At 36.3% G+C, this 21,585-nt stretch overlaps 3 protein-coding genes and 1 long non-coding RNA gene across 14 annotated transcripts in view; all 4 read right to left on the reverse strand.

Annotated features, from left to right (window-relative positions):
- paqr9 (progestin and adipoQ receptor family member 9) overlaps positions 1 to 6,264 on the reverse strand; it is a 37,989-nt gene extending 31,725 nt beyond the window's left edge. For both annotated transcript variants that reach the window (XR_016155157.1, XM_089128717.1), the window contains exons 1-4: positions 5,916 to 6,264; positions 3,947 to 4,155; positions 1,658 to 1,775; positions 1,392 to 1,450 (exon numbers count right to left, since the gene is read on the reverse strand). The gene's annotated coding sequence lies outside the window, so the exon portion shown is untranslated. The remainder of the gene's footprint in view (positions 1 to 1,391; positions 1,451 to 1,657; positions 1,776 to 3,946; positions 4,156 to 5,915) is intronic.
- Positions 6,265 to 6,775: 511 nt separating this feature from the next.
- ankrd46b (ankyrin repeat domain 46b) lies at positions 6,776 to 11,011 on the reverse strand. 4 transcript variants are annotated; one of them, XR_005622371.2, is made up of 5 exons: positions 10,878 to 11,011; positions 9,477 to 9,819; positions 7,820 to 7,978; positions 7,429 to 7,721; positions 6,776 to 7,354 (listed from the first exon to the last, which is right to left on the reverse strand). XR_005622371.2 is itself a non-coding variant. In XM_039668831.2 (5 exons), exons 3-5 carry the CDS (start codon positions 9,785 to 9,787, stop codon positions 7,505 to 7,507), a joined length of 687 nt encoding a protein of 228 aa, XP_039524765.1. In that variant the 5' UTR covers positions 9,788 to 9,819; positions 10,339 to 10,435; positions 10,878 to 10,994; the 3' UTR covers positions 6,776 to 7,504. The 4 variants fall into 4 exon arrangements, 3 of the variants coding, with proteins under 3 accessions (XP_039524765.1, XP_088984855.1, XP_039524763.1); XM_039668831.2 differs by adding an exon at positions 10,339 to 10,435 and having other exon boundaries at positions 6,776 to 7,721; positions 10,878 to 10,994; XM_089128729.1 differs by lacking the exon at positions 10,878 to 11,011 and adding exons at positions 10,339 to 10,435; positions 10,536 to 10,619 and having other exon boundaries at positions 6,776 to 7,721.
- Positions 11,012 to 11,807: 796 nt separating this feature from the next.
- LOC148998415 (uncharacterized) lies at positions 11,808 to 17,072 on the reverse strand. 6 transcript variants are annotated; one of them, XR_016155168.1, is made up of 7 exons: positions 15,920 to 17,072; positions 15,038 to 15,139; positions 14,080 to 14,329; positions 13,846 to 13,907; positions 13,641 to 13,732; positions 13,437 to 13,555; positions 11,808 to 13,338 (listed from the first exon to the last, which is right to left on the reverse strand). It is a non-coding gene; the product is annotated as an uncharacterized LOC148998415 (long non-coding RNA). The 6 variants fall into 6 exon arrangements; XR_016155165.1 differs by having other exon boundaries at positions 15,769 to 17,072; XR_016155164.1 differs by having other exon boundaries at positions 15,284 to 17,072.
- Positions 17,073 to 17,467: 395 nt separating this feature from the next.
- The window catches only part of col4a6 (collagen, type IV, alpha 6), a 121,830-nt gene continuing 117,712 nt past the window's right edge, over positions 17,468 to 21,585 (reverse strand). For both annotated transcript variants that reach the window (XM_039668816.2, XM_089128742.1), the window contains one exon: positions 17,468 to 19,163. In XM_039668816.2, coding sequence (XP_039524750.2) covers positions 18,903 to 19,163 — 261 coding nt within the window. In that variant the 3' untranslated portion in view covers positions 17,468 to 18,902. The remainder of the gene's footprint in view (positions 19,164 to 21,585) is intronic.

The following is a 21,585-nucleotide window of genomic DNA, read 5'->3' on the forward strand; positions in this document are numbered from 1 at the left end:
TGAAAATAATTTTGTTTATTTGACAAGAAATCTAATGCTTACAATATGCATTGAATTGGATTAATTACCTATGTTAGTGAATAATTGTGTAGTAGAACCACTTCCCTGCTTATCTGATTCTGAACTGAAGACACGCAAATGCTGCAAGTCAGAACCAATCAATCGCAGAGAGCGTTCACACACTGCCAACAATGCATTTCAACCACTGTCATTAGATAGATCACATCAGTGATTCAATCAATGCTTAACAGAAGACAGAAAAATATATGTTTGAGCTATTTCACAATAAACAAATTGTAGCCTACATAGTTTGAGCAATTAAATTGTTTTAAATTGAATGTTAAAAATTCATACTGATGTTCTATTCTGTTACCAATTTTAATATAAATCATACACTGTCATAATAAAAGGTTACATTTTATTGGTGCAACTGGCAGTCTCTTATGAAAATGAACATTACAGTGACAATAGTTACCAAATGGGCCTATAATATTTTGTTGATTGCCATGGTTACCACAACATGTAAACATTTTAACCATGTGTAAATAAATATATAATTTCATAAATTTGAATTAAGGCATGTTGAATGTTAAAATGCCTTTCTAATATAATGTTTAATGGGTATCATTACCCATTTTAATCTTAGTAATTCAACAATTTAAGAAATGTTCAGTTTAGAAGTATCGGTTTTGGAATCGGTATCAACGATACTGGCCTTGAAGGTATCGGTATCGTATCGAAAACAAAATAAGTGGTATCGCCTATCACTAATGCTGATGACATACTGTATGGTGTCTGTGTGAACAGGCTGCGCAGTACAAGATTTCATTTAATTTGAACAGAATGCAATGATTGAACAACCATTTTATCTCCATACACTTTCCATAGACAATATATATTTATAAAAATACATTTAAACCGCTTAACAAAATGATTGCTATCAGGATATGAGGAGACAACCAGCATAACAAAAAAGGTTTCTGTAGAGAATCACCTATAATTGCACCAATTGCATTCTGGATGTGTGCTACAAATTCACCAATTTCTGTACTGTATCTGTGACAGTGTGTGCAACATGTTTCACAAACACAGATTGTAACTGAAAATGTCTCCTATAAAAAAAATACCTCCAGAAATGTACACCATGGTAAGAATTTAATCAATTAAATTGATGCATTGACATCACCAATAATAACAGATAAAAATGGCTTAACAAGAGACACATTGTTCCCTCAGATCCTGAAGGACATTAATGGGTTAATCTGCAAAAAGGATAGTGTGGCAGCACACAGAACTACACCGCTCTGAGTGAAGTCATATGACACAGTAAAATGCATTGTTAAATAAATGCAGTGCTAGGCATAAGATAACAACAGATGTGTGTTAGTCACCTGATGCCTGGAGGGTGCTGCTGATCCATGTGACATGCAAGTGAACGCCGGTCTGAATCCTGCAGAGGTACATGACATCACGCAAGTTCTGAATGCTCTAGTCAACAAGCTTTTGTGAGTGAGGCATAGCGGATTTTAGGCCCATTCAAAAAGATCACGCATTCACAAACAAGTAAGTTCTTTCTTTCCCAGTTTATCATCAGACAACAACACTCTAAAAGTTGATGAAATGCAAACATACATTGATATCAAACATTAGGACTCACCAAGCATCAGGTCTGGTTCTGGATCACGGTTCATGTAAAAAAAATAGGTGTTTTTCCCCCTGCTGGCTCACTTGGAGAACTAGAGTTGAAATTTCCATGGGCCTTGCCAACATGTGTCCTGGCACAAATAAAATAAATATTTTAAGCCACTTTTTTTTTTAAAAGAAAAATTATGTAACTAAGGCAAATAATTTATTTATATTTTTCATCCCATTCTAATTGATGCTTCCAAGACCATCAAAAGTCCTTCTTGCAATTTCGACAACACAATCTTTGTCCGCTTGTTGACTTTACCTTGGTGACATTCAGTTTACCACAGAAAATTGAATATTTATGTTTGCAAGAAAAAAAAAAACACATACATGATCATCAAACGTAACACAACAGCACCACTGACCCAACAGGGCAAGTGTCAGTTCGGTCAACAAAAGTTCAGGTCACATGAGGGAGAACAAAGGACATCTATCAGAAAGATAATGTTGTAAACAGGAACTTGTCTTACAGATAACACAATAGACAAAGCAGAGAAATTAGGTAATTTTGAAATGAGAGGTCAAAGTGTATTGTAATCAGTAGCTTTCACGCATGCTGTTCCTGAGCTAATCAGTGTTTTTTTTTTTCATCAGGCTTTGAACAATAACAAGAGGAGTCACCCAAAACAGAACAGCATGTGATGAGGAGGAGTGCTACACCTCCTTACATATGCTATAAATTCAGTAAAGCGTTTCACTACAGTTCAGGTGTTTGATGTCAATGAATAGAACAATAGAGATGGGATACCAGACAATAAAACCCCTCCGGACTTGCTTGAACAGTTCCTTCACTTCCTGTTTACTGAGAACATCATGAACATTTTATTATCAGCATGTGTACTTTCTCAGATCTTCACTGGTTATTACATTTTTTTTGTCAAACAAAGGCTGACCTCACTGTATCCGTTTTCACTGACCACCACAGAACAAAATACAAAAATCTTCAAAATGTGTGCATGTGTGTATGTGTGTGTCCTTCAAGCTATGTTGATGAATGAATGGATGTGAAAATGCTTTCCATATATCTGTCACTTAATCCGAAATCAATGAAACAAGGAATTCTGCAATAGAGCACGAGACAGCCTTTTCAGCTACTATCAACAAGTGATTTACAGAACAATCATAGTAAAGCACTCAGCTTCAACAGAGCAAACATTGCAAATGAGATGTACTCATAAATTAAAGCATTTTACTGCTCCCAGATGGCAATCATCCATCAGAGAGAACATACAAATGCATTTAATGCGTCTTCCTGTAGATATAATGGTTTCTATACTGTGCATCTCCTTACACTAACCCTACCCATCACACAAAAACTTTAAGCATTTTTAGATTTTCAAAGAAACAAAAACAAACAAACTTAGTATGATTTATAAGACGTGTCCTTAATGAGGAGGAGTAATTATTTAAGTAATATTAAGTAACTACATGTACTTACTATAGGGTTAGGGTAGGATTAGGATTTGGTTGAGGGTTAGCTGAAATTATGCATGATTTACTGTTACTGTTTACCCAGGAGTTATGTCTTGCGAAGGGGGGCAATATCCACATTATAGTGCTTCAGGTCCTCAGAAATCAGTGCAGTCTTCTTATAAGGTCTGTTACCCTCACTAGTCCTGACATTCCATGTTGCCAATTTGAAAGATTTTTTTTTTTTTTTACTTCCACCACAAGGAATTCCCAGTAGGTCGTGGTAAGCTACCCAGGAGATAATAGTGTGGGCCATCTTTTCAAGGCCATTCCCCTGTGCGGCCCCTAAATAGGGGTCTACCAAAAGCATTCAGAAGCCACTCAATCCAAGCTGCTGGCGACCATATCCCCTGTGCCACTGCCGTGAAGGGTCTAGCCTCCAGGCCATTCTTCCTAGCCCCTCGGTAGCCATATCATCACCATAGTGTGGGATTTCCAGGTGGCAAGAGTGTCCAAAGACGACCAGTCTCACAATATGGTTGCAAAAGGCTGCCGGAGCTATCAGAGGACCGCCTAATGTGTGCCTTAAACACATGCCTTTTTTTTCAGAGGGCCAAATAAAGGTACAAAAGCTGTCACTGGGATGGTATCCTTCAAAAAGGTTCCAATACATACCATTTAGGTACTAATATGTACACTTTTGGTACCAACATGTACCATTGAGAGACTAATATGCACTCTTTAGGTACAAAGCTGCATCTTTTGAAAAGGCACCACACCAGTGACAGCTTCTGTACCTTTTTTTCTGAGATCGGCATGCTCCCATAGGCTTGGTCTCAAGACTAACCTGCAAGACAGCAGGGCACTGGCTGGCCACAAACAACCTCTGGGGACCACTGCAACTCTGAGATCCAACACCAAAGTTAGCCTGGAGCCGTAAACAAAGCACCCAGTTTCAGGGAGGGAGGCATGATGGGGGTCTTGGCAATGGATAGGCAGTATACAGTATATGGAAGCTGCTTCACTGTTCACCATAAAGGCTAAACGGCTGAAAGGCTGAAAGAAAGAGGTCAGAAATAGAAAAGATTAGCATGCAGCTACTATCTGAACTTCTGCACTAGTCACAACACATCACTCTGTGATGTCTCACACACACACACACACACACACACACCTGTTATTTTTCTCATAGTGAGAACCATTCATTGACTTCATTGGGACATTATTTATAACGTTTTTTAGGCTGTCGCTGGTCCCAGAAAGAAAGTACCCAAAAGGAGGAACTTGCTCATTACATTTCATGTTCAATTTATTAAACCTAAATGTAATTGAAAGAAATGTTTAGTCCTCAAGCATTACTTTAAATGTTGTAGTACAGTCTTTGGTTGTTGCTACATATTTGGTTTTACACTGAACTGAGGAGAACTGAAGCTGAGGTGGTTGTGGCATGTTTCAGCAAAACAACTGCATTCCCACATGCAGTCTTAGAGCAGAATATATGAGGAAGTGTCATTTTAAAAGTGTGCTCTGGAGAAGTAAAGTAATAAAATCTTGATAATCAATAATCTTGCTTTGCCAAGCCACAAAATATCCGGTTAGGAGGAATACGTTTTTTAAATTATTATTCTTATCCTTATCCAGTAAATCACTAATCACTTTTGTTGTTACAGTTGAAAAATCTACACAGAAAACATAAATGTTTGGGATTCTGCCTGTGACGCAGACCTATTGCTATGAATTATGCCGTTACATAAGCTTCTTATGCGTTTTTAATCTGAGTACATCTCTCACTCACCACCCTTTTCTCTTTCCACATTTGTGTTGGATTTTGTGGGTCAGCACATGCTAAATGGCTGTTGTGGTTTCTCTCCCTGAGTGGTAACACCACTGCCGAAATCCCCTCCTACGACCAATCTAGCTAATTTACCCAACAAACATCCGGATGAGTCACTCACCATCAATACACTCTTTATCAAAAGGGCATGAAGGGAGAGAGGAAGGAGAAAGAGTGTGTCTGGACATGACCATGTCATGTCATGTGTTAGTTAGTAGACTTATAATAGCTACATAGAGCGTGTGTGTGTTTCCAAAATGTTCAGGTCTGCTGTGGGCACCAGGGGGCGATGTGGTCCAATTACACAAACATAATAGAGCTGTTGTTCAGTTTGCGACCCTAAAAAACAAAACCCTAAAGCCCTAAAAAAAACATTAACATTAGAGTGATGGCTTCCGTTCCCACAGAACTTTCAAATGGATTTACAGGAAAATAATTATAGTAATGATCTGCTTGACATTTATTCGATAATTAGATATGCACTGAATCATACATTTTATATTCTTCACGTTTGTTAAAAAAATCATAGTAAAATGTTCATGTTGGGTTCATTTCAATAGTTGTAGACATTCTACTAAGAAAATTTGCTACCAGTCAGAGTGGTAGACTGTCTGCTCAATATCTGCTAACACTGTTAATTGTTGTGCAGAATGGATGACTGCTGCTGCTTTGCGTTACAAACAAATATCAAAAGAAAAACAGGCGCTTTTGGGTAACGTTACAAGACATCCTTAAAAGTCGAGAGGAGTTGGGAGCGTATCTAAACAGTGAATCTAATTAACGTTACCAAGTCTAACAGTGGATTTAGCTGATGAAGTCAGCTGGGATAAAAAACATCACCTAGTCAACACCTTTATGTGCTAGCTGCTACAACGCCTTTTTTCACTGCAACTTCAGCAATTGTGTCAACTAGCGTTGGATTGCCTAACGTTATCTGAGGTAATTTTGTTAGCAGCTACACACGATGCTGAATACGTCTCACCATTTATTCCCAGGATACCACCGATTGTTTTCCATATATCCATCTTTTTTTAACGTATCCTTGAAAAGGGAGTTTGACTTGTTGTGAAACAGTGGAGGATTTTTTATACCTCGACCATTAACGTCTCTGGAATCTGCCACTTTAAATGCGCGAGACCTTTAAATTAGAATGGATTCTGATTGGTTGTCAGTGTGGTGTTTTATCGTTGGACAGCAGCTGGAAAAAAATAATTCTGAAAGTGATCCCAACGATATCGTTCCTTATGTCTTTATATCGTTATAGTTGTGGTGTGAACTGTTATTCTTTAATATGGAGAACGATTTTTAGAATTATATCTTTATAGTTATCGTGCTTGGTGTGAACAGTCTAAGTTACTAATACTCTAATGAGAGTTAGTTGGCATGTAGTTGCAAAGTTAGTAGAATGTCTAAGTGCATACTCATGTGGTAGCCCATATTTATTTGTATTTCTATAGCAAAAATTTAAATGTTAAGAGATGCTGTTTGGAAAGATTTGCTTAACTCCCAACAACAATTGTTTTGGTCCTTAATTATGATTGGCTGAGACATGTCCTATAAACACACACACACACACACACACACCTATGACCTCCTTAAATCAGTATTAATTTACTGAGCAAAATGTTGCTGAAGAACTACACGTTTGGTGGAAGAATTATTACATTTCTGTTGCTATGTGTGGTTTACAGTGATTTTAGAACAGCACAGAGCCTAACTAAAATCTGTAGCCATTTTTAAATGACTGAAAACCACTGCTTATCACAACACTTTATTCATTTTAGGTCATATATATCTTCAAATTATCTTAACACTGGGTAAATGATTCAAAGAACAACACAATCAAAGTGTGAAAGTATATTATGATGAGAAAAAAATTAAACAAACAGAAAGATCCTTTTTAACAGAACAGGGTTAACTGTCCTTTGACAAACTGTCATCTGTGCACAGAAAGGAAATTCCTGATGGCCATTTATTAGTTTATGTAACATTTTACAGACAAATACCTTAAAACAATATTAAATATAACAATGTAAATCAAACAAATGAATCATAGATATGTAAATAAGCATGTGTAGTGTTTGGTCTATACTAGCCATACGTCCACAACAAAGACTTCATATACAGAAAAAAAGTAAAGGTGATGGAAAAGAAATATATGCAAATACTAGGATGAAAACATCATGCCTGATCGAACCTACGACTGTAATTTAATGTTGTCTACATCACCATTGAGATATTACAAGTGTATGTGTCGACTGTCAACTGGCTGTATTCAGTGATCATGGGAAAATCTGTGAAAATGGGTTTACTTGGGGTGTATTTAAGAAACATTTTCCTCCATTAACATCTGAACCTTTACCTTTCAGTCTTCCTTCATAACGCAGCCATCATCATGTGGACGCCTCCACTCGACCTCACCTGTGAGAATGACAAGATCGTTTCTAAACTTCACATTAGACCTAATCTTGTACTATGAGGAACCTTCAGTGTACCTTCAGAGTCCACTCAAACCTCCCTTTACTTCAAAGCTTGACTGGCCATGTCCCGGGATGTAACACAATCTGGCACTCAGTGGACCAACTCCAGCTGACTCGCAGAAAAGGGCAGTACGCCACTAACATAGTAAGCAATGCCCAGAGACAGAAGAGCGATGACCACCAGCAGCAGCAGGACCCTCCAGAAGCCCAAATCCTCCACAAACTCCTGCCAGGTGGAGCGGAAGCTGGACAGGACACCCTCGCTGTTCTGTAGGTTTGGATTGAGCAGCGAATGGCTCTCCATCGCACTAGGAACAAGAGTGTCGAGTCAGTATTGGTAATCAATTGAAAAATATCAAATAACTAAAAGATGTTCCTAAAAGGTGGCATCTGAGACGAATCCAACCTCTCGCTCTCAGCCATCTGCATGACTTCTAGTTTGGAGTGAGCTCCTCTGTTGAAGCCCTTGACCTCTTGCTCTTCCAGGCCTTCCAGCAGCCGAATGGCATCTTTATTCACCCCTCTCCTCTTAGCCAGCACCAGGGGGGTTGACCCGTTGTGGTTACTGTTCGAAAGCAAGAGCACAATCGAGAAACGTTACATAGAGTCAGATATACCCTGTTACAATAGATACTTACCATTGTTACAATAGTTATTACTGCCAAGTTATTACATCATTACAAGCAAGCACTACTGCTACAGGAAAATAATAAATTAATATGATATGTCTTAATTTAAAACATAGTATTTCTATTTTATGAAAGTGGTGACTAACTTAGTTAGTTACCATGGACCATAGTTGTTCACACTATTCACATACTATCTGTCCTAAATAGTAAAGGCACAATAATTAACATGATAATAAATAGCTGGCTGACTTCATTTTTTGACATCACATGGTTAAATTTCTAATGGTCAATATTTATTAAGTTGAATGTCCACCCTAGTCCCAAGAGATAATAATCATATTTCTAATGAAACCATCATATTTTGAAAATATAATATTAATCATAAAATAATAATATAATTCATTGTTACTGTAAAGCCACGTTAAATTATTACAGGATCTCCCTCAACAGTGTAAGCTTTTTTTAATCTCTATTAACATATTTTAATCTCTATAACATATAACATATGTAAATATATATATATATACATTTTAATGATGACTGAACTTAATAAAAGTAAATTGGTGAAATATAACAAACTTTGCTGAAGTTATTGTTTTGAACAAGTACAAGATGTTACACAAAACTTCAATACTGGGTGCCGTTTACTCCGCGTGTGGGGCAAAAAGCCCTTCTCACCACCTCATGCATTTACAGGTGAAACTCCAAAAATTAGAATATCATGCAAAAGTAATATAAAAGAATAATATAATATTGTACCATTTTGAAACAAAATGTACCAAAAATACAAAGAGAAAGGAAAAGTAATCCATTTTGGTTTTTTATGGTTATCAACAACATTAATTGGATTACAAATTACATTACGTCAGGGTTTCCCTGGTTTTCTCTGTTTTGTTTTTTTTACTAGGTTTTTAGAAGTAATTGCATGGGGTTCTTAAATTAATGAAAAGCAAATAAATTATTATTAATAAATCTTAAAAATGTTATATTAAAAGACATGAGTAATTTAAAATAGATAATACTGTGTGGTCCCTCAATTTTCCATGTAATTATAGTTGCCTGACTAGTGGCCAGTCTGCACAAACCTGGAAGACTTTATGAAAATATAGAAAAGCAAAACATTGTTGTTGTTTTTCCAAGCAAAGTTTTTAAAAGAATAATTAGGAACAATCAATGAATTCTAATTAATTTACTGCCATTTTGCAAATGAATCATGTAATCAATAAAAATAACTGTAGTCTGATTATGAGTATTTTAAAAACATAATCTAATTACACGTATTTAATTTTTAGATTCTGATTACTTAATCCGTTACTAGTCTACCCAGCACTAGATACAGTATTAGGCTAATTAGCCTAATTAGAATAGTAGTCACACGCACTTACCAAAATCCGTCTAGTTACCTAAATGTATAAAACTATTGGCATATCTCACCAAATGTCAATTTTGAGACCATTGGACACCAGGAACTGAATGGTGTCCACATGTCCACACAGGTGCAGTGCAGTGTTGCCCTGATAGTCGGTGGCCAGCAGGTCTGCGCCGAACTTGTGCAGGAAGCGGCAGATGTCCACATTACCTCGTGCCGCTGCCAGATGCAGTCCCGTGCGGCCCCTGTGATCACGGATGTTGGGGTCGCAGCCGGTCTCCAGCAGACGCCTAGCGAAACTCAAGTCCCCATCGATACAAGCCTGCAGTAACGGTACACTGGTCTGCGACGAGTCATTGATGAAGACATATGACATGTCCGAGTCGGTCTCCGAAAATTCCAGCGTAACTGAAAAACACAATGATAGAGTGGATCTCTCATTAAATTATATTTTGCATTAAAAAGATGAAGTCTGTTTTTTAGGATTTTAGTGAACTGAATCAAATTATTATTTAAAATATTAGTAGTTAAAGACACTTAATATCAAGTGGCTCCAGTGCTATATTACAGTGAAGCAAATTGTATAAAAATATAAAAACAACATTCTCACAGTCACAGAGATTAATATAATATAACCTTGATAAGACCATGTTGTACCATATAATTTCTCTAAAGACATGAGATGAAAATGGCTGAGTAATTAAACAACTTTCAAATTAAGATTACCAGTAATACATTAAATGCATCCTTGTATGATTTATTTTATCTGTATTTATTTAGGAATATTCTGAGTTTGTAATTTGGGAAAGTGACGCCCAACCAGTCTAAAATAATGAACGTTTAAAAACATTTGACACATATTAAATGATTAATAGTCTTCAACATAAAGTAGGCTTAAATTTCTTAAAGCAAAATATAATTTCTTACTTTTCCCGTTTGAATACGAGGTGATTATGAGGTGAAATATGACCTAGTCCTAAATGACGAGGGTGAAGATGGTGCAGGGCGCAGTCACACCCATAGACTGTAAATAAAATTAGGTCACACTCATGAAGGATTATACTGCACTGTAATAATTCACAATAATGGCTTTTTAACTGTTGCAACACTCTTTAACAAAGCACCTGATCATGCGCTGCAGTGCTGGAGGAGGAGAAGGAGGATTCTGCATTAGCCAGCGCACTGCTAGATGATGCTGACATGTAAAAACTAAACACAACAGTGAGATTTATTCATCTAAAGTCAGAAACAGAGAGTGCTGCTACTACAAACCAGCTTCAGTGTGTCAAGTGGGGTTTTACGTTAGTGAACATGTCACTGTAAACAGTTGTATAATAACGTTACACTATGTTTCCCAGCGTTTATAAGAGCACTAACGTTACTAGCATATGAGACGGGGGCGGGCAGACTCAACAAAGAGACAGCAGCGAACTTATTCATACACACTTTTATGTGTTTATATGTACCTGTTTTGTGCAGCAGTCTTAAAGGAGAAATGTGTTGCGTTTGCTGAAGTCCCGTCCCTTATGTCTGTCTGTGCTGTGTTGTTTATGAGTTACTACAGCAGCTGAACTTGGGGAGTCGGGACGCTCACAGCGCCGTCTACTGCTGTGGGGCGCCGAAACGGAGCATTTAGCAAACGAAGCTTCATTACGTCATCCTGTTTCGACCTTAAAGGGGCTGGTTGATAATGATTTCTCTTTTGTAACTTTAGTTAGTGTGTAATGTTGCTGTTTGACCATAAAAACATCTGCAAAATTACAACGCTCAAAGTTCAAAGCAAAGGGAGATATTTGCTTATCTCAAACAAGCCTATTCCTTCCTTCATCATCACTACTAAAAACATGTAGCACTGCATGAAAATAGGTGTATCCGGACCAGTATACTCCTGTATACACTGCTGAAATTCGGAAGAATCCAGGAGTATATTGGCCGGATATGTCAAATTCCATGGGTTTGTATATATCCGCATACATCCGGAATGATACCAAATCGGATGTATGTTGTGGACGTATACTTCCGTGCTAGAGCCATTTGTTGCCATGGCAAGTAATCCCATTAAAGCAGGAAAAAAAATCACACCTTTTTGCAGGAAACATTCACACCTTTTTGCCTTCCAACCAAACTGGATTGGTTGTTCTTTTAAAGCCACTCCCAACACCCAGACCACTATTGGAGGGCAGGACACATTGAAAACCCAGTAAACGGACTTTATTGGTTACTTATAAACATGGCCCACCCTAGGCCTTGTAGCATACTGATTTGATTGGTTATATACCAGCTATGCAGATATTGCTCAAATATATACCAAACCTCCCTCCCCCAATTTTAATATATTCATTAAAATAAATTTGATATATATATATATTTATATTTAAACACACAAAGAACAATGGGAAAGTCTGAAATTTTTATTAAGGTATATAACACATTCCAAATAGCATTATAAACAAGCATTACAGAGGAATTGGGAACAAAAACTAGAAAAAAAAGTATGAAGTAATAACATCTCAAAGGAAGAAAAAAAAATCATGGACATTCCAAATAAAATTATAAACATACATTAAATAATTTGTTAACTTTTTATTTTCGTTAATTTTTTTTTACCCAATCATTTTAAAGGACAGATGTAAAGGAATAAAGTACACAGTGTATATAAAAAGTTACATATATATATATATATATATAAAATATATGAAGAGTTCCATTTGAAATTTTCTCCTTTAATGATGATTTTTATCAAACTTGTGTATTTAAGTTCAGTAATTTCTCTTAAATGGCAATGATAATTGCCTATTAATTGTTATTTAAGTGAAATTACTAAACTTAAATATACAAGTTTGATAAAAATCATCATTAAAGGAGAAAATTTCAAATGGCATTTAGAGGCTTTTGCATCTGAACTCTTCATATATATATATATATATATATATATATATATATATATATATAAAATATACGTAGATATTCCAAGTAAACAATATAAATAAATAGAACATTACAGAGAGTGCATTATAAACATACATTAAAATGCAAACAAGTAAACAAAATGGAGATAAGCAACATGGACAACAAAAAAAGGAACAAATATATGAAATAATACGAGAAAAGTAAATAAGAAATTAAAGTGTATATAAAATATTCAAGGTGTACACTGCCGTTTATAAGTTTGGGATCGGTAAGAAGTCTCATATGTTCGCCAAGGCTGCTTTTTTTTTATATATAAAAAATACAAAAAAAGTAAGAGTAATATTGTTAAATATTATGACAATTTAAAATAAACGTTTCTATTGGAATACATTATTCTTGTGATCAAAGATGAATTTTTAGCATCATTACTCCAGTCTTCAGTGTCACATGATCCTTCAGAAATCATTCTAATGTGATGATTTGATGCTCAATAAATATTCATTATTATTACCAAAGTTGAAAACAGTTGTAGACTTTTTAGGATTGTTTGATCAATAGAAAGTTATATTTCATTTATTTGAAATATGATGTTTTGTAACATTATAAATGTCTTTACTGTCACGTTTGATTCATTTAATGCATCCTTGCTGAATAAAAGTATTGAGTTAATTTGAGCTATCCCCCCCAAACCAAAAAAAAAAAATATCTTACCGACCCCCAAACTTTTGAACGGTTATATATATATATATATATATATATATATATATATTTTTTTTTATACGAGTTAACATTTTTCAAACTGCCATGATACGCTGGTGGTGTGACGCATAGTGTGGGTCAGCCTCTAGTCTGTTTTATAGTACCTAGCAGAGAGCAGATTGGTGGAGACCTCACCATTCACACTGGCCTTCCATCAACAATAGCATCATCTTCATCAGACATCAGTTCTATTGTTGCGGTCTTCCAAAGTTCCTTTTCTGTGTTGGTTTGTACAACCCCGGACCTGGTCTCCAGCAACTGAAAAACATGACAGTAACTTAACCACTAAAACACAGAGAGGAGGATAGTTACATTCTGAAGAGAAAAAAAAGTGCTTAACCAGTTTCTTAACTTACCAGTCGCTTTCTTTGAAGGTTCTTTGCAATGCTCGTCATAGTTTTTCTTTTCTGGGCCTTTTCAGGCTGAGCCAAAGAATACTTCCTCCGCAAAGTCTCAAAATACATCTTCCAACCTGCTAAATATATCATAAATAAATGTAATGGCAATAAAAATAAGTAAAACAGAGGACAATAAAATGATTACAACATCTTTAAGATTACCTTTTACACATTCAGGGTCAACGTCTGTAAAAGTTGACCTTAATTCTTCGAAGAGGTAAGTGGTCACAGCCAGGTTATGTGATGAATTTATTCTGGGGGGGAAAGTTGCAGGTATCATTACTGAAATTCACTTTTGGCATTCCAAATCCATAGAGTAGTAGATTAAACTAACATTTAGGCTATAGTATATAAGAAACAGTCTTACCTGGTTTGTGGAACGTATTTGTGTGGGTTGTTCTCTGAATTATGGAGGCGCCTTACAGATTCCTGTAAAGTTTGAAATTAAAAAGCAATTAAATTGATTCACAATCTTCAAGAACCACAAAACTGAATTTTCAGTTGGAATAAGCTGACCATCACAGTAACCGCAAGAGACAAAACAAAAATTGTAACCGAACTATGGCTTACAGCCACGTTATAGAACAATAATTGGACTTACCGCAATGTTCACGTCATGTGCCTTTTTTATTCTTTTCGAAGCGTTGTAAGATTCTTCATGTAACGTTAGTCTGTGCTGCTCATACTTTCGCTAAAGAGCATCAAGACGCTGGAGAGTCTCTCTGAGAAGATCAGGTTGTGGCCAAAGACAGATTGATCCTCCCATTGTGATTCTGCATCACAGCTGTGGGGCATGTAGATGTGATCATCCTCATAGTTATCCACTGCATTACTGACTCTCATTGATGCATCTATGGAAATATTATAACCATAAACATTTTTTACATTAGTAGCTACTTAAAATAGATCATGGAGAATTCATTGATGATGGCACCCATAGTTACACAGAACAGTGTGTGAGAAAGATACATTAATTAAAAACGAAACAATACACAATCTCCTAACTCGCCATAAGTCAATATCAATATCTGAATGAGAGATGTAGCTAGCTGGCCTGCTAGCATCAGCAATCTCTGTATAGACCATTTCACAAGATTTCACAAGCACTTCCTGTTTCAGTTTTAACACTGTATAAACGTTGGGTTAAAGTACAACCAACAGAACAACTGAATCAAAAAGTTAAACAAACATATTCAAGATATTTTCTTTACATTTGAAATTAAGAAGCCTTTTACAAACTGAAACAGGAAGTGCATCTGGACCAGTGTTGTTTACATCTCGTAATGTGCAATAGCAGTAATGTGAGCTATTGTAAGACTAATGTAAGTTACCATACTATCTTGTACTACCGTGAATATTCATTCATTCATTCTTTCAGACTCTTAGGTCAATATCACAAAGTTAAATAAATAACATGTATATGTGGGCAATGGTAATCATGCAAGATTCATTGTATTTTGTTTACGGCTTGTTACTGATCTTAAAAGCATTCATAGAACGGACTTCACGAATCTAAAGTTAGGCAAACAAGCACATAACAGTTAGGCAAGTTAGCTTACCTGAATCTGACAATATTCAACACCCGGCGTGACTTCTTTATCGGAACATCGTAGCCGAGCCATTTCTGGGGTGTTCCTCAATCGGATTCCCGTCCTTAGGCCCTGTTAACACGAGAACGCTCGCGGGTGAAAACGTAAAAATATTTTATCGGATGTGCCTTTCGTTTACACGGCGATGGCGTTTTTGAGGCTCAAAAACGCAAAAAAAGTGAAACCACCCCCCAGAGTGGAAATCTTAAATCTTACCCGTGTAAACGATATAAACGCAAAAGTTTGCTTGACGGTGAAAGTTGTACGCAGGCGCGTGGACTTGGTGTTGTTGTAGTATGCACTCCTAGCCGCCTGAAGTGCATACTACATTGAATTTCACACACTTTTGCGTCTCCATTTGCACGCGGATTTCTCACACAAAACGCTCGTCTAAACGCAGAATAAAAAAAAGATGACGCAACGCCACTTTTGCGTTTTCTCATCAGAATTGTTTCCGTGTTTAGCCTCAGTTGGGCACTTTCAAGCCTATGCTTCCAAATGTAACGTTAGTGCCTTCCGCCATTGCCTCCGGTGCTCCTCGTCTTTAGGTGGTGGGTGTAGCTAAATCGTAAAGTGCACCACAACAACAATCTGACCGCCTCACATTATGTTCGTTACACCGTTGGTCCAATTGTTCTCTCCTCTTAATCCAACTGTTATGGCAGCACCTAACTGAACATTTAATACTTGACATATTTTACCGTTCGTTTCAACTAGCGCAGAATCTCATCCCTCTCATGAGCCGGAAGTTGAAGTCTTTCTCAGACGGGAGTAAGATGACAAAACGAACGCAATGGCGTCACCCTTGTTGTCGTGCAAAATAAGGTGAATAGAAGAAAACTGTTTCCAAACCTCGAACTGTTCTCTTTTCTTCGGGAAAGAATGCTGTAATTTTAAAGTATTTTTCTCGCAGCTTGAAGCAATACACTAACGTTATTGGTTGCACCTCCATTACGTCACCACATTGTTGTGTTTATGGTTGTGAGTGGTGAATTTCAAACCTCAAAACGCCCCCTTTTCTTGCAGCTTGTTTGTTTGCGGAAGAACTTATTCACTCAAACCACAAACCTCGGTATGACGCGTTGCAAGTGAATCTATTTAATTTTGTGAATAAATATGATGCAGCTGGACTTACCTTTCAACATGGAAGGATAACCAGCTGCTGACAATAACACGGGAAAGCCCGGTGGTTTTGCGACCACTCGTTTCACATCATGCATGCCCAAAGAAGCATGGATTAACTCTGCCAAAACCGTGATGTCATTGTCCATCTCAGTTCAGATCTCATATAATGGTGTCAATGCAGGCAGTTCAATAACATTGTTGAATATTAAATAAAAATGTCCCCAACTAAGCAAAGCCAATGGCGACAAATGTTGTTGTCTGCAATTTGTAAAACTTCACAATAAAAATTTAGATATTCTGAAATGTTTCCCTGTATTTTTTATTTCATTAAATATTCAGATGTTTTTGTGAACGTATATTCATGGTGTTTATTTTGTCCTGTTTTTATAAAAGAATATTTGATTAGGATACTTTTTTTCATACAGTGGTTTTAAGGCCCTGACACAGGCGACATAACTTAAGCCTACCCTAGAGTTGGCTTTAGTCATTGCTAGTTCTTTGACGTCGGTTTTCTGTTTCAGGGCCTTAAGAATTTATTTATTTTTCTGTACAAAAAACTTGTTTGCTGTAGACCAGAGATAATTTTCAATCCTGAAGTCCCCTGCCACTCCTCCCTCTGAGAACAGCCAGCACCCTTAGTGTCAGTCATTAACATATGAAAGGTCTTCTTCACACCTCTCACACCCAGCAGTGTTTCAGCTGTATATGTCCGTGAAATTTCACGGATTCCTGTATATGCCCGCTTAGGTGAGGTTTCCGGGTTTGTCTGGAAATATACTGTTCCGTGTTACTCTGATCCGCTTTTTCCCACATACATCCAGCAAACATCAAATTGCACAGGAGTTTACCATGCCCGGATATTGCCGGATTTGAGTCTTTTCATGCAGTGTAGGCTACTGATATAAACTGAAAATGGAGTTCCAACGGAGTTGACAGAACATTTTATTTACTTGATCCTTATGATATATTATAATTATCAGTTTAATTATCAAGTCTGCTTTCCTTGCAGAGTTCTGATTTTCCCTGGTTTCTAGCCTGCTAGTGGATGTGCAGATGTGGAATAGGGGTTATGGATCACTTCTGGTAACCAGAAAGTTGCTGGTTTGATCCCTGTAAGAAGCATCACCATTGTGCCCTTAATCAAGGCACATAACTTGATGTTTTTGTGTTTATGTCCATGGTACCATTCTGAGACATCACAAGAAAATAGGCTAACTATAAATATTAAATTTTGTACACAATAAAAGTAACTTTATATAAGACAACATTTAGAAGTTTGAATACTTTTATTTGACAGGTTTCATATGTATACTGTACTCACTGTGAGCATTCAGATTAAACATTTACATTACTATATGAAATTCTGGAAAATATCATCATCTCATATTTACCGTCTGAATTCATTAAAATAAATGTTTACTGTGGGTTCTAATATGATACATCTCTTTTTTTTAGTCTCACAGTGTTAAAAGTATAATAAAGCAAATTGCCCACCTGTGATGGCCAATCTTCACAAATGTACATCATTTTATTTCAGAAAAAAACATGAATGTGGAAATATTGTTAAATCTTTCTCTATTGTTAAATGTACAATCAATTTAATGTATGTCTTTCATCAAGAGGATGAAAGGAATAAATCAACTTACAGACACATAATGAAATGTAACACAAAGAAAGAAAATGTATACTCAGGGCTACCAGTGAGAGACTGAAAGGCTAAGTGGTCATAGTGGTTATGTTTCAACCAATCTCTCTGAGAGACTGGGTAACTCAAAATTAGTCTATTTATCACCTCCAATGCACACAGTAAATTAGATATTTTAAAATTAAAAATGACATTACGAGTATAAAACATATTACACACATTTTTGGTGTGAATTATAGAGTATGAAAACCTATACCTTAAAAGACCAAGAGATGATCTGTAATGTATTAATCATCCAAATCATTTATGTTTGAGGAATGTCTGAATATTCTAATCAATAAAATAATAGAAGAATCATTGAGCACACAAGGTGAACTAGATGAATTTAGATCAGCTGCATGCGATCTTGTAAAACAAGAACATATTTTTTAACTTCAGTGCAATTCATATAGGATATTTAAGGGGTTAGACCAATCATTTCAAGTGACAACCATGAGGCACAATCTTACTTGTTCACGTAGATTGCAAAGTGCTGGTTTGTCCGTTATTGCCGAATGGTAAACAAGAAAATCTGGTTAACATTATTGTCAAGAAAACACCAATATAGACTACTGAAGCCAAAACATATTATCCATAAGACATGGATATATGGACATATCCATAAGCATCGTTTTTATCGCTGCATGGCTTCATCTAAAAAATAAAGGGTGTATTATTCCGTGCCATCCACTGGGAGTCTAGGATGCACTCTCTGAGGTAGCCGTGAATATGACTAAAAACTTAAGGAAAAGGCTTTAACACAAAAATACAACATCATATTTTCAACATAGCACCAGTGTTGATAATAAACATAAAGAGTACAAATCTCTTTCTCCATTTCTTTTCATTCCAACCCCGATATTCTCCAAATTTACCGACCAAATTTACCTGTGGGCCACACCACAGCCCTTCATATTACCACTGTCAAGGGCATGAAATCAAATCAGTCAGTTGACGTGTCTTCTACTCATCTCAGCTCATCTTCCATTCTTTTAGTTAAAGTCTCCTGCTATGCATCTACACAAGCTACAAAATCTTCATGCAGACTTGACAGCGACTGATGCGTGAGCGGTACAGATCTCCCTTCAGCGTCTCCTGGGTAGGACCCTGGACGAACTGTGTGCTCTGCTCTACCGTGGTCAACCAGAAACTGTACTTGTTGACAAAGTAGTGGCAGGTTCCGCGGGCACCATTGCACTCGATGAAGGGAGTGGAGCGGAAATCCTCAAGACAAGAACCGGGAGACACCAATGACTGACCGCCTCCTCCTGCACCTGCGGCCGTGTGCTGAAGGACAGACACAAAAATTGCAAAGTTATATGGAATTAGTTTGACATTGTAAAAAACGTCGTTCATTGCATCTTTGAGGAGACTTTGAGTAAGACCTTGATCAAAAATAAGTGAGATAAATATCCACTACTGCTCAAAAGTCTTTTAAGGTCCTTGCACACTGAGTCAGAAATTTTCGTATTCGTCATTCGGTGGCTCTGATATTAAAGGGCCACTATGCAGGAATCTCGTTTTTGTTGAGAGTTGAGAGTTGCTGTGGAGTACTTGAATTTAATGTCACTGTCGTAAATACCACTCACTCAGAGCGTGACATGGCGTGTTACATAGTATACAATAGTACATTGTGTTTAATTTGTCATTTAACGAGATCTAATATATGAAGAGTTTGGTTCCAAAACGCGATAAACGCCATTTAAAAAAAAAATAATAATAATTAGTTACTGCAAAAATCTGTATTGTATCTGGTCGGTCTTGAAAAGTCAATTTTTAATTTTACGTAAAATACGATATCCGCCGTGATATTATGTAATGTTTTTTCACTTTCTTTCCAAACCGCGACAAACGCCAGTCTCCCTTTTCTGCAAAATGCGATACATCCGCTTAACCAATCACAATGCACCATTCCACGCAATGTAAACAGTAACGGCAGCCCTTTAACGCCGGCTTCCAAGGTTTTCTTATCTATTTTGTCATTTTCGATCATCAAACAAACAAAAAAAATGAATAATTTTGACAGCATTGGTGAACCTGCGGAGGGTAAGGCATCCTGCATGGGTAAACGTGACATCGAAATCGAATCATTTATGTGAGGAGATTAAAAAGATGAGACACTCGGGAGGAGGAAATACCGGCTGTTGCTTGTTCTCACACGACAGTGTCAAATTTCTGTCACGCTGACATCCTGACCCCAGGGGATCTTTTAAAAAACTTTCAGTTGTTTTATTCAAAGTCAACAAAAACCGAGCAGGACCAAGCCATTTTACAGCTGATCGCCGTCAAAAAACTTTTGGGAGGCGACGTCCCAAGTTTGACAACAGCGATATGCAGAAGTAACGTTAGATTATGCTTAATAAATCATAATTCATGATGATGTGCTCATCTTAGTTAACGTTAATGTTTTAATTAAGGAGTTGTTCATCCATGAAGTCCTGAATAAAAAAACGTTGAACTGTTAAAAAAAACGTTGTTAGTTCCTGATGATATTAATGTATATATACATGAATGTATTTATACATGAATTCATGATAATTCATGACATGTACCCTTACCGTAAAGTGTTACTGAATATTGTTATATTAATATATTATATTAATTGATGGATAAATAGTATGCACAAGACAATCAATACAACAAAGATGTCTGAAATATGAATGTAATTTTCTGTAGTCTAGAGGTGTCATGTGCAAAACAGTTTTGCACAGATTTTATATTAAAGCAATGAATTTATATGCACAAAAAACAAATTCAATGTGTATACAATTTAATTTTGATTAATTGCATTTTGAAAATAAATAAATAATGGATTTATTGCATTTTGGGGTAAAAAATAAATCTGTTTTTATAATAAATCTTTGAAAATCAAAACCTGGATTTAATTTTTTATTGTTATAATGTTATTATAACCTACAAATGCTATGTGAAAATTTTAAACAGAAAATAGTGGTTTTCATCTTCCCATTTTCGTGATTAAATACATAGATCCGACAATTTTGAACTGTCTGGCTTTTTAAATTTTATTATATTGTTGGCTGAGGTCAACTTATGACGTTCACTTGGTTTTTACATTCAAAAACATCAAAATTAATAAGTAATAGGCTATTTTCTACCCTAGTTTTGAGCCTAGCTGAAAAACGCTGGGTTTATATGGGCGTCTCGCACTGAAGACTTAGAAGTAAACACCCACTGATGTGAGTGGATAACAGTTTTGCATATTATAATGAGTTTCACCTCACTCGTCAGTGCACGTGGGGGAATTGTTTTGAAAACGTCCAATGTTGTAAAATGGCAACCGGGATGATTCGCCCATACATGTTCGACCCAGAGTCCGTGTGTTGCACCATTTCCGTCTGTTTTTATAATATTAATAATAATAACATTTTAAATAACTAATGAATATATTTGAATATATTTTAAAATGTAATTTATTCCTGTGATCCTGTAGAAATCATTCTAAAATGCTGATTTTATGATCAAGAAACAACTTTTTATAATCAATATTGAAAACCTGGTACATGGAGACATGGTACATGTTACAATGATTAGTTTTCTGTCAATAAAGGGATCCAAACAGTTTCTCGTCTATCTAATAAAATGCATAAAATATTAAAGTGTCTTTGGCGTTTTTATGGAAGTAAACCGTGAATCGAGGGTAACGCGGATATGACGCCATTGACACGGGCCATTACACTGGTTAAAATCT

The sequence above is a fragment of the Pimephales promelas genome, chromosome 1 (assembly GCF_988280905.1).
Source record: "Pimephales promelas chromosome 1, fPimPro1.hap1.1, whole genome shotgun sequence".
NCBI lineage: Eukaryota > Metazoa > Chordata > Actinopteri > Cypriniformes > Leuciscidae > Pimephales > Pimephales promelas.

Excerpts from the sequence above, each read along its gene's own strand:
- ankrd46b (XM_039668829.2), bottom strand. The coding sequence starts at position 9,787 with ATGTCATATGTCTTCATCAATGACTCGTCGCAGACCAGTGTACCGTTA. Across the intron at positions 7,979-9,476 it reads GGTCTCAAAATTGACATTTG|TAACCACAACGGGTCAACCC; the intron begins GTGAGATATGCC and ends GCTTTCGAACAG. Across the intron at positions 7,722-7,819 it reads CAGATGGCTGAGAGCGAGAG|TGCGATGGAGAGCCATTCGC; the intron begins GTTGGATTCGTC and ends TCTTGTTCCTAG.